Raw genomic sequence first — 13,693 nt, 5'->3', positions numbered from 1 at the left:
ATATGGCGCTGCCATAGGTCAAACGGATATCAACTACGTTTTTTTTTAATAGGAACCCCCATTTTTTATTACATATTCGTGTAGTACGTAAAGGAATATGAATGTTTTAGTTGGATAACATTTTCGCTTTGTGATAGATGCCACTGTAACAGTCACAAACGTATAAGTACGTGGTATCACGTAACATTCCGCCACTGCGGACGGTATTTGCTTCGTGATACATTACCCGTGTTAAAATGGACCGTTTACCAATTGTGGAAAAGGTCGATGTCGTGTTGATATATGGCTATTGCGATCAAAATGACCAACGGGCATGTGCTATGTATGCTACTCGGTATCCTGGACGACATCATCCAAGTGTCCGGACCGTTCGCCGGATAGTTACGTTATTTAAGGAAACAGGAAGTGTTCAGACACATGTGAAACCTCAAACACGACCTGCAACAAATATTGATCCCCAAGCAGGTGTTTTTTAACTGCTGTCGCGGCTAATCCGCACATCAGTAGCAGACAAATTGCGCGAGAATTGGGAATCTCAAAAACGTCGGTGTTGAGAATGCTACATCAATATCGATTCCACCCGTACCATATTTCTATGCACTGGGCACAAGAGAAATTACGCGACGATGACAGATTTTTTGCTCGCGTTCTATTTAGCGACGATGCGTCATTCACCAACAGCCGTAACGTAAACCGACATAATATGCACTATTGGCAAATGGAAAATCCACGATGGCTGCGACAAGTGGAACATCAGCGACCTGGCCGGGTTAATGTACGGTTCGGCATTATGGGAGGAAGAATAATTGGCCACATTTTATCGATGGCAATCTAAATGGTGCAATGTATGCTGATTTCCTACGTAATGTTCTACCGATGTCACTACAAGATGTTTCACTGCAAGACAAAATGGCCATGTACTTCCAACATGATGGATATCTGGCGCACACCTCGCGTGCGGTTGAAGCGGTATTGAATAGCATATTTTATGACAGGTGGGTTGGTCGTCGAAGCACCATACCATGACCCATACGTTCACCGGATCTGACGTCCCCGGGTTTCTTTCTTTGGGGAAAGCTGAAGGATATTTGCTATTTTGATCCACCGACAATGGCTGACAACATGCGTCAGCGCATTGTCAGTACATGTGCGAACATTACGGAAGGCGAACTACTCGCTGTTGAGAGGAATGTCGTTACGGGTATTGCCAAATGCAATGAGGTTGACGGACATCATTTTGAGCATTTATTGCATTAATGTGGTATTTACAGGTAATCATGCTGTAACAGCATGCGTTCTCAGAATCGATAAGTTCACAAAGGTACATGAATCTCATTGGAACAACCGAAATAAAATGTTCAAACGTACCTACGTTCTGTATTTTAAATTAAAAACCCTATCTGTTACCAACAGTTCGTCTAAAATTGTGAGCGACATGTTTGCGACTATTACAGCACCATCTGTCACAAAGCGAAGAAAGTGGTCCAATTAAAACATTCATATTTCTTTACGTGGTACACGAATATGTAATAAAAAATGGGTGTTCCTATTTAGAAAAACGCAGTTGATATCCGTTTCACCTATGGCAGCGCCATCTAGCGTGCCAGCCATAGCGCCATCTGGTTTCCCCCTTCAAGCTAGACAAGTTTCGTTCCTTTTGACGCTTATTAAGTGAGAGATTTGGCCCGGTCACGATCAATATATATATATAGGGTGAGTCACCTAACGTTACCGCTGGATATATTTCGTAAACCACATCAAATACTGACGAACCGATTCCACAGACCGAACGTGAGGAGAGGGGCTAGTGTAATTGTTTAATACAAACCATGCAAAAATGCACGGAAGTATGTTTTTTAACACAAACCTACGTTTTTTTAAAGTGGAACCCCGTTAGTTTTGTTAGCACATCTGAACATATAAACAAATACGTAATCAGTGCCGTTTGTTGCATTGTTAAATGTTAATTACATCCGGAGATATTGTAACCTACAGTTGACGCTTGAAACCTCCGACGTTCAGTTGCGTGTTGTAACAAACACGGGCCACGGTCGGCGAGTAGCTGCAACATACATCGCGTTTCTACAGAATTATCTGCCAACGTTGCTCGAAAATGTCCCACTGGAAACGCGTCGACGTATGTGGTATCAGCATGATGGTGCACCTGCACATTCCGCAATTTACGCTAGGCAGACCCTTGACAGGATGTTCGACGGGCGTTTCATAGGACGTGCGGGACGCATAAATTGGCCAGCTCGTTCTCCTGATCTTACACCTCTGGACTTCTTTCTGTGGGGTACGTTAAAGAAGAATGTGTACCGTGATGTGCCTACAACCCCAGAGGATATGAAACAACGTATTGTGGTAGCCTGCGGCGACATTACACCAGATGTACTGCGGCGTGTACGACATTCATTACGCCAGAGATTGCAATTGTGTCCAGCAAATGATGGCCACCACATTGAACATCTATTGGCCTGACATGTCGGGTCACACTCTATTCCACTCTGTAATTGAAAACGGAAACCACGTGTGTACGTGTAACTCACCCCTCATGCTAATGTACATGTGCGTCAGTGAAAAAGACCAATAAAAAGGTGTTATCATGTGGACGTGATGTGCTGTTCCAGTCTCTTCTGTACCTAAGGTCCATCACCGTTCCCTTTGGATCCCTACGTAATTCGGTGCTCTCCGATACACACGATCGAACAGCAGAGGAGTGGTACTTAAGCTTCAACTTTAGGTTACAATATCTCCGGATGTAATTAACATTTTACAATGCAACAAACGGCACTGATTACGTATTTGTTTATATGTTCAGATGTGCTAACAAAACTAACGGGGTTCCATTTAAAAAAACGTAGGTTTGTGTTAAAAAACATACTTCCGTGCATTTTCTTATGGTTTGTATTAACCAATTACACTAGCCCCTCTCCTCACATTCGGTCTGTGGAATCGATTCGTCAGTATTTGATGTGGTTTACGAAATATATCCAGCGGTAATGTTAGGTGACTCACCCTGTATATATACCACTTTCTCTAGTGAATTTAAAAGAACTGTTTTTTGAGTTGGTTGATGATCAGTTGATTCAGTAAGCCCATTGGCAGGTTCTTTACCGATATCGTCAAGTGTTGTGTTGTCATAACTGGCAACGTCTGAGACTGTAGATCGCGTTTCTGGGCCCATATTGTGCAAGTGTATTTCATGGCTCACTACCTGCTGACTCAGGGAGTTGGATTTTGAGTCGAGACGAGCGTTTAAATCCTTCAACTCTACGATATGTGGGTCTAGCTTGGTATAAGCTGAGCCCACAGAAAAATTCAGCTCTTTGCCATGGGAGACCAGCGCTCAGATCAGTGCAGTAAGGCAGTTATAGCCGCCATGCCTTCGAATATTGTCTGTTGGTACTGGCCTGTTGTTTCGAGGAAGTTGCTGTGGCGTCGGTGGTGACGGTGTCGTCGCTGGCTGCTACGGCAGCGACGGCGCAGATGACAGAGGTGGTGGCGGAGATGGCGAAAGCGGTTGAGGCGGCGTCCACGTCTGCTGTAGTGTAGGTGACTGCCTCGATCGCCACCTCCTTCATTGCCCGGCGGGCGCTCTAGTGGCAAACCGCGATGCCCGCTGTGAGTTGTGATGTGGCCACGTCACGAGGTTAAGTATCGTGCCCCCCAGCCCACCAACACCCCCCCCCCCCCCTCCCTACGCCACCGATCCGTGCGCCCTGGGATATTAGCTTGGTGCATAAGTTTGTAGCGTTTTGCACGTTGGTATTCCGATTCCTATAGGTTTATTTATCGATTGTCCTTTTGTATTTGTAGTTCACTGTTGCAATTTGAGTTTGCATATTGTAATTTGGAGAGAGTGAGTGGAGCTGTGGACGCTAGAAAATGAAGTGACAAGTGGAGGATTCGGAACGTTTCCGACACACTCTTCTGCTTGAGTTCAATAAAAGGGTGACAGCGGCGTAGGCACCTAGATATATGTGCGCCGATGTTTGGATAATGCCGTTGGACAGAGCATGGCAAGATAATAGTTTGCTCGTTTTAAGAAGGATTGTTTTTGACATTACGGACTCTCTGTGGTCAGGAAGACCTTCGGGGTTTGATGAAGATCGTTTAAACACATTAATCCACTATGCTCCACGTCAGTGAACTGGCATATGTGATGGCCTGGCATCATTCCACAATCGTGCGACAGTTGCACGCAATAGTGAAGATTGAAAAGTCGGGTGTACGGGTACCGATGTTCTAAGCCAAAACCACCAAATTCAGCAGGAGGCCACTGTGCATCTCTGCTTGCCCTTCATCTGTTGCCTCGTGAACAACACCGACCACTTCTATTCTGTACCATTACCGGCGACGAGAACTGGTGTCTTCATGCTAACACAAGAAGAAGAAAGGAATGTTTGAGCCCAAACAAAGCACCAAGTCCACTTGTAAAGACCTGCGCGCATCCACAAAAGATAATGTTACCCATTCGACGCAACAACGACGATGTGGTGTGCTAGAAATTGCTTTCCCGAGCTATATCCAACGCTGCTGTCATCGGCAAGAACTGAGACGCTTTGCAGACGCTATCCGAGAACAAAGACCAGGAAGAATGCCTTATGCTACTCCACGATAACGCTCGAGATCATTCTGCTAGAGGGAAAAAAAAACGAAAAACCACGCCGCGCGGGATTAGCCGCCCGGTCTCAGGCGTTGCAGTCACGGACTATGTGGCTGGTCCCGGTGGAGGTTCGAGTCCTCCCTCGGGCATGGGTGTGTGTGTTAATCCTTAGAATAATTTAGGTTAAATAGTGTGTAAGCTTACAGTCTGATGACCTTAGCAGTTAAGTCCCACAAGATTTCACACGCATTTGAACATTTTTTTTGAACAAAAAACACAGCACAGGAGTTGAGCTGGGAAGTCATTGCGCACCCACCTTATTCACCTGGCATTGCGCACTCAGATTTCCACCTTTCCCGCTCTGTATCGAACAACAATCAAGGAACTTCCTGTCCGGATTATGATACTCTCCGAACATGATTCGACGAGTTCTTCGCCTCAAAACCGCGTGATTTCTACAGTTGCTGAATAGATAAGTTATCCCAAAGTTGTCAGACTGTTGAAAACAGTAATGGAGAACATATTATTGATGACTAAATTCTCTGATATGTGTGTTAAACTGATGGAGCAATGCTACGAACTTACGCAACAAGCCAACAGAAATCGCGATTGCGCGTTTCTGGTCGCTGTTCTTGCCTACACTCGGACTTTCCCTCGTACCGTGGTGTCTTTCCGATCCCTTCATTATCCTCTTGTGCATAAATTTTCTAAATAAGTGTGTGTGCTGGTGCGAAATTTCTACCTTGGTCGCCAGCCAAGCCCTCGTTAAACACAGTCCCTCAAGCCTACAGTCGTTACCTTGCAACCGAAGAGGAGAGAAAAAGAAAGGCTCTCGCTGAAACGAAGGAAGAGCGACTACCTAAAATGACCTGCACCCCTTGGTGCGAGAATCGCCTTTGAGGTAGCACTGTTACACAAAGAACGTGATAAGAGGAATTGTACTACTCTCGCTAGCTAAACTAATGTTGTTACGCTCCCTGAGAAGACATGCACTACCATGAACATCTGTGACCGGTCGCCGAAGCTCCGGCAGAGCGGGTGTGGGAGAAGAAGGAACTGAAATGATTAGTTGGCGCCTACTAGTGAAAACACTGTGTAAATGAAATTAATACGTACGCAACTATTGTCGTTATATAATTTATTCCTTGCTCAGGCAAAGCGGATTTCTTTTCCCACCTGTTGGAGAGGTTCGTGACCTGTAATTTAACTGATAGTAACGGAACCTTGGGAGGAATAAGGTAACTCCACCCCACTGCTGTTACGGAACACAATAGGAAGATATATCTGTCATTGAAAACCGAATACCAGTTATTTATTATGGAGTTTAGCAAACAGAGCATCGTTGGACTGCACGAATCATGTTAAAAAAAACTGCGCGAGCATCTAGCGCTGGGCAAAGCATGCACTGACATTATACGAATCGGTTCAAAAGGACTGAAAAAACACACACACACACACACACACACACACACACACACAACCACAAACATACACACACACATGCTACAGGAAAAACTAGAGAGCTGCATAGGAGTATAGTGTTCGGGGACCTCGGCACTAGGCTGTCTGGAGTGTACAGTACCCCTCTGGCTAACAGACAGACCTCACGCACTATTAGCCTAGGCTTCCTAGGTAGCTTCCTCGCCCTGATAAACAACACGACTCCTTACTGAAATAGTAGCGCTATAAACGTCGGATGCACTTCATGTGCTGGTAGTTGAACTGGGAAGAGGTTAGTCTGGTGAATGGTTGATTTGGACATTTATAGTTACTATCTTTAGTTGGCCAATTAAATTTGATATTTTAGCAACGAAGTCTCAAAGAATAGACGGAAATTGCCCTTTCACACAAGTTTCAGAAATGAAGGGCTACATCTTCCCGGTGTGGCCATGATCTATAAGTACTGGTGACCATTCTCTTTGAACAATGGAAATACTGTGTAATCACAATGTCGTATTATGTGCATGTAAAAGACGTTGTTCTGTGAAAGATAGTTTTTATTCCTGTTACGATATTGACCGTGGAATGTATAGTTGAATGAGTGAGTAATTTGTGGGAGTGTGATACTTCAGTACTTCAGTTTTGTTCTTTGGAGGCAAAAGAAACACAATGGCTTTCGCTATGTCATTGGGGACATGGAAACCCTCACAATTTTGTATGTTTACTGTCTCATGTGTATGTATTCTAGCATTTTTATAGCATCAAATCCACCGGGTATGTGTATTTTACGCTTCCTGTGGATACCTGTAGCCTAGACGACAGACAAAGTAAATGTATCTCCCATCACAGTACAAACCTACGTTTGCACGGATATTATTTGGTTACAAACAAACTTTTTATGTAGAAATCCTCTCCCCAATACCCCACATTCCAAATCACTCTGTCCCACTCAGCTCGTCTATGATCTGACTTCAAACAGCCTACCGTAATGTTCAAGACAAAGAATGTGAAGTATAAAAATTTGACAACGAATTAGTCTCTAAAATTCGTCATTTTCGGTTTACCCTGTCTAACAGTATTATTCACATAGCAGCTACGTGCTGTTCTCGTCGATCATTGCCTGTAAGAAATTAATTTAAATATTACTATCTACGGTAGTCTGATAAATAATATATAGTTCAGATTGTCATTATCGTCCCCATCATTTATATATTTGTCTACACGGAAAATGATAGTTACGAATATCCAGCTCCAGAAGACAGGAAGAGTGTGATAGATGAACATATTCTCACACTAAAATATCCTTATTTAATTTATGGGTAAAATATCAGGCATTCATACGGAAATAGTTCATGCTGTAAGTATTTTCAGGGGCTAGAAGACTATAGGTTTCGATTTTCATTGCTGCGCATGTGCTATGGTATTTGGGAGTCGCTAAGCTTTTGCCGCATGCACTGGGAGGTTTTACATTTTCTCAGCAGAGAAAAGTACTTTCCAGTTGAAAGTAAGGCGTCATAGAACTCTAATTCTAAAGTAGATGACATATTAGTCACCAAAGATGAACGACGGAAAGAACTGGCAGCAATTTAATCTGGTTGCAGCCCGCCTACCGTTGATTTCTGTACTTTTGTACGGTTATTGAAAGAGATGAAAAATTTTCACACTAGGCTTGTATCCTTGAGAGATGTAAAAATTTTCACACTAGGCTTGTATCCTTGAGGGTGTAGCTGCACATACGACAGAAATTTGGAAGGCCCCTTAAGTAAAACAAGGAACACTTATGGGAATTATTTGGAGTTTAATTTTGGACCTTACTCTTGAATTGAATATATCGAGCAACATATGACGTTATTTCGATGCTCTACGTTCCACAGTGACACATAAGTAATAAATACAGGTAATAATCTGAATTTAGAAATGGCGATAAAGAGAAAATAATAATGCGATTGTGTGTCACTATTGTTAAACAGAAAAACTGTACTGTATGACTGACAGCTACTAGTTTATCGCCGCACGGGGTGGCCGCGTTGTCTCTGGCACCTTGCCACGGTTCGCGTGGCTCCTCCCGTTGGAGGTTCGAGTCCTCCCTCGGGCATGGGTGTGTGTGTTGCCCTTAGCGTAAGTTAGTTTAAGTTAGATTAAGTAGTGTGTAAGCCTTTGGACCGTTGACCTCAGCAGTTTGGTCCCATTGGAGCTTACCACAAGTTTAATAAATTACTACTTCCTCACCTGTTTGCTTCCGAAATTGTCACCTCACAGCCGTATACAGGATGAGGCTGCTCAGCTAGCTGACATTTACTCATAGTTCGGAACCGACCGCCAAACATGACAAGCACTGCTACTCGCTGGACGGGCCACGCCCAACGAGGACCTCCAAGTTCTGACGGACGTCACGTGCTGTGGTGTCAGTCGGTGCTGTATAAAAGGCAGCGGCTGTCTGTGCAGAGACACGTTTCAGCAGCAGCAACAGCAGCGGCCAAACACCAACATGAACAGTCTGGTAGGTACCGACAGCTCTCACAGTGTGTGCCTTCTGCATGGACTGGGGCTACTTTCATTCACTGATGTAATGTCTCTGGTCCAGTTGTATCTAAGTAATTTAGCAGAGAACACAAACGTTTACGACACTGTGTCATATATACACCAATATTCAGTTTATTATATATTATTTATATTACAGTGTGTGTATATGAGAAATTAGGCTGGCATTTTATTCGGTCGTAATTGATATGGTCTGCTGCTATTCGATTGCAGTTAGCAGAATATACTAGAAAAATTCACACAAAACAGTACCGTATCTATTACTCTGTAGATGATCTAGTTTTCATGTTATCCGTCAGCCTGATAAGTGATAATTGCGCTATTTATAATACTGTCACTAGCTGTAGAAAGTGTACGTTGAAGTGATGAAGAATGAAATAGTGAAATTTTGAAATTATTTGGCAGTAGAGTTTGCGACCTGCCATAAAGTACACTGGACGACTAGATAACAAATACTGTGTTGTGAAACGGAGAATTGCTGGTCAGAGGACTCTAAAATCAGCGATGGGGGACATTTAGTGAAAAATGGAAAACCTGATCCTCATCTATAAGTGAAACGAGCCTATGGCATCGTTGGCCGGCAGACCCCTATTCGGGGAAGTTCGGCCGCCAAGTGCAAGTCTTATTTCATTCGACGCCATATTGGGACACGCGCGCCGGTGATGAGAATGAAATGATGATAAGGACAACAAAACACCCTGTCCCCGAGAGCAGAAAATCTCCAACGCGGCCGGGAATCGAACACGGGTCCACTTGCATGAGAGACAAGCACGTTCCCACCCAGCTAAGCAGGCGGACTCATAAATATAATTAGCTTTTCGTAATTAATAGAAAACTGAACTTAATAAGATCATAAACACTAAATGTCTTTCTGACTTTACTACGTTCTATAGCTGGTCAGACGGTCCCTGTTGACAGAGGAGTAAGTGAAATAATATCAGACAACGTTATCACTGAAAAAAACGCTTAATATATTACATTGTGATATATACTCCAAGTAATCGCAATAGTAGTATTCTAATCGAAAAATCCATTACGGAGATTATTTTAACTGTATCTGAGTTAAAAGTGGAAAGCAGACATGAAAGATAGTACCCGTATGTCGTCTAACTGGAAATCACACATCATAGAGAGACGCTGGAGTTCGTAAAACGGCAAACGTTGGTTACATCTTTGATTCAGCAGTGGGTTGGATGCAGCATTCATGACAAACACACTTCCACTACAGTAAGTCAGTGAGAAGTCGTCAACACACAAAAATATTGATCTATTATACTTTTGTTACCAGATCGTCCTGAGCGCCGTCCTGGCAGTGGCAGTGGCCACCCCCGGCTACCTGGGTGCCGCCCCCGCTGCTGTAGTAGCGCCGGCCGCCTACGCCGCCCCCGCAGTGGTCGCCGCCCCCGTCCACCCTGGATACGCCGCCTACGGCCCTGCCCCCATCGCCGTCCGCTCTGACGGCTACCTGCTGGACACCCCTGACGTGGCTGTGAACAAAGCCGCCCACCTGACCGCCGTCGCCCAGACGAGGGCCCGCGACGCCATCATCAACGGCGCCGCTGTGCTGGCCGCCCCCGCCGTCGCCGCCCCCGTGGCTTACGCCGCCCCCGGAGCCCTCGCGGCCGCCGCCCACCTTCACGCCAAAGCTGCTCTGCTGGGCTGAAATGTCTGTCTCCTGCACTTCCTATCGATTTCATGACGTCACGATACCTGTAAATTTTTCCAAATAAATCATCCTTCAATGTATGTAAGCCATACATGTCTTAATTTTTACTACAGCGCTACATTCTCAGTGTTAAAACTATGCACAAGAGTATATTCCAGCTGATATTGTTTAATTTGTAAGCAATATAAAAAAATGCGTTACAGGTAGGCTAATAGGAAAGATTTTCATTTGTTATGATAACTGACTGCCAGATTTTCTTTTTGATTTGCTATTTACACTAAATTTGAAGCAATGCTATGATAGTAAGAAGTTTGTATTTTAGGGAATCACACATCAAAGAACTACAATCAACTAGAAGAACGATGCACCAGGAAGGAGTTATGCAAATTGATCACAAACTGAGGGTTGAACAACACTTGGGTGCTTTTTTGGTCTAGTGATTTTTATTTGTATTAAGAAGTTTCTGGCTTATTAGGCCATCTTCAGGTATATATTGGCTATTGTTTACAAGGAGCTTGTGTTCTTACGAACCAAACATTCTGGACTAAGATACAACGCACTGCCATACGATCTTTAGTTGTGGTGTTGTCTTTGGAATTGTCAAACAGGTCTTTTGACATTTTGTTCCGTAAAACCGTTCTTTAACATAATAAATCACATTTTATGGTTTTTCAGCACCATGTATGACCACAACTACAATTATTTAGATTACACATACAACAGTTTTACAGAACAAAAAGCCAAAACACTCGTTTGACTATTCCAAAGACAATACCACAGCTAAAGATCGTATGTAAGATCGTTGTATCTTAGTCCAGAATGTTTGGTTCGTTAGAACACAAGCTCCATGTAAACAATAGCCAGTAGTTATCTGAAGATTGCCCAATAAGCTGAAAACTAGTTCATAGAAATAAAAATCAGTAGAATAAAAAACGCCCAAATGTTATTCAACACTCAATATGGAATTGTTCTATCAAGAAGCGACGGAAGAATCGATAAAATATGATCACAAACTGATATTCATATAGGTATCGATGGAAGATGCACAGTCGTATGCCTTGGCGACCGATGCATGAATTACGAGGCTGCAGTGCAATTTCTCTACACGGTTGCAGTGATAGTAAACAGGAGAAAAAAATGGTTGAAATGGCTCTGAGCTCGGCGTTGGCGGCGCGCCAGCTAGGATGCGCACACCTAGATCCACTAGTGTGCGCGTCCGGGATAACGTTCCGCTGGCTACTGCGAAAACTCAAAGTCTTTATCTAAGGTCAAAGTTCTGCCACAGTATATAAGTGAGAGCGCGCTCGCGCGACGCTCAGTCTGTGTCTTGCTGCTGCACAGGCAACTGCATTGAACGCTGCCAACATGCCGTACAGGAGGTATCGTCGTATCCGCGCAACAGTCTACACGACCATAGAAAACACTGAACTTACAACAACATCGGGAGACAAGAAAAATCGCATTCTAGTGAAGAGTGTTGCAGTCCACGCCCTCGTCGATGGACCTTGTGTTTTTCTGGGATGTTCTCTTAATTTTAGCTTGGATATTAACGACACCTCCTACCATGGAAATGGATGGTTCACCGTTGCCATAGTACGAGATGGTAGCGGAGTTTCTAGTGTACCTGGTCTTGAAAGTTTTAATGATAGAGATGTAATTGCCTTCTGAGGTCATCAGTCCCCTAGAGCTCAGAACTGCTTAAACCTAACTAACCGAAGGAACAGCACACATATCCATGCCCGAGACAGGATTCGAACCTGCGACCGTAGCGGTCGGGCGGTTCAAGACTGTAGCGCCTAGAACCAGTCGGCCACTCCGGCCGGCTAAACAGGTGACGTTTCGATGTCAGGGCACAATGTCTTTGCAAAATTCATTTCGTGTACTCAGTTGGAGAGTACCTATGTCTCGGAAACAGGAGTGTGAACAATAAACAGAGATACCACTGGTTGAGAGAGAACGTGCAGTGGGACACAAAGCAGCCGATTGGAGTACTCGGAGTGGTAAATCGTTCTACATGTGAATAGGAGCGATACCACTATTCGACGTTGTTGGTAGGAATGGGTGAACCATGGCCGAACACACAGTCAAAGAGGAAGCAGTCGACTTTAGAGAGACGACAGAACGTGACGACCGAGCAATCGTCAAAGGGGCACTCAGGGCCCAGATTCATCACTATAGTCGATCTGACGTGCAACTGGTGCTTCATGGACCGAAAGGACGGCTCGATGCTGGGGGGCTGTGTTCATGGCACCAATCGTACCTGCTACTGTCGACTTCTGTACGCCAACAATCTCGTCCGCAGTGGTGTCGGGCACATTCGGCATGGAGTCTCATTGACTGGATTAGACTGTCTTCAGTGATGAGTCCCGCTTCGAACTCAGCCCCGATGACCAATGAAGACGTGTCTCGAGACGTCCCAGACAGCAGTGGGATACCAACGTGACTGCCGCCCCCCATACAGCCCGTCAGCCAGGAGCGATGGGCCGGGGCGCCATTTCATTTCATAGCAGGACCATTTCGTTTGTCATCTGCGGCATCCTTATAGACAGCGTTACGTCGACAATATTCTACCCTCCGTATGTTGCTTTTCGTGGCAGGCCACCCTAGGCTTACATATCAGCAAGATAATGCGCTTCCGCACACGGCGAGAGTTTCTACTGTTGTATTCGTGCTTGACAAACCCTACCGTGTCCAGTAAGGTTGCTGGATCGCTTCCCAACTGAGAATGTTTGGGGCGTTATGAGCAGTTCTCTCCAACCATTTCGGGATTTTGAGAATCTAAAGCGACAATTGGACATAATTTGTCACGATAACCCTCAGGGGCGTCCCGCAACTATGTAGGAACTCTGTCATTTAATTCCAAGCTGAAAAACGGATTTCATAATGGCTGAAGGTGGACCAACGAGTTATTCATTAGCTCATCTTATGAAGCACCTGCTCTTGAATAAATCATCCTGATTTTGTGAGAATGTAACCACTTGCTTGTCAGTGCATGTACATACCAATAAATATCCGTCTCGTTCAGATAATTAATTTGTGGAGTGTCGCTTTTTTTGTTTGAGTGTAGACCATTTAATAATGCAACAATGGCATTTCTTAATCACATCGTATTATATTAGATTGAAACTTGGTGTCCTTTTTGAGATTTACGGGCTGGTTGAAGGAGGTAGAGTGAGGGAAGCTAAACACTTAAACTGGTGAGGTCTGTCCACCCGTTCCATGACCACATAGACTTACATTTACATGTAACGTTTTAGTCAAAATTGAACAATAGCTGAGTTACACAAGGGAATCGTTATTTATTACTAATAGCAGATGACGTAACCCGCAGCACACTTTTTATACTTAATTTTCTCGTTGTACTTAGCAACAGTAGCAGCTAGTGACAATGCTCAAACATTAATTCTCACACATTCCTTGGTACAGAAACGGCTATA

At 44.3% G+C, this 13,693-nt stretch overlaps 1 protein-coding gene across 1 annotated transcript; it reads left to right on the top strand.

Moving 5' to 3' along the window:
• Positions 1 to 8,465: 8,465 nt before the first annotated feature.
• Positions 8,466 to 10,336, top strand: LOC124606680 (cuticle protein 38-like). The gene is made up of 2 exons (XM_047138694.1): positions 8,466 to 8,549; positions 9,879 to 10,336. The coding sequence occupies exons 1-2, from the start codon at positions 8,538 to 8,540 to the stop codon at positions 10,251 to 10,253; spliced, it is 387 nt and encodes a 128-aa protein (XP_046994650.1). The 5' UTR covers positions 8,466 to 8,537; the 3' UTR covers positions 10,254 to 10,336.
• The last annotated feature ends 3,357 nt before the right edge of the window (positions 10,337 to 13,693 follow it).

The sequence above is a fragment of the Schistocerca americana genome, chromosome 3, assembly GCF_021461395.2.
Source record: "Schistocerca americana isolate TAMUIC-IGC-003095 chromosome 3, iqSchAmer2.1, whole genome shotgun sequence".
In the NCBI taxonomy this organism is placed as follows: Eukaryota; Metazoa; Arthropoda; class Insecta; order Orthoptera; family Acrididae; genus Schistocerca; species Schistocerca americana.
Note: the sequence above shows the minus strand (reverse complement) of the source record. Positions and strands in the feature narration are given on the sequence as shown.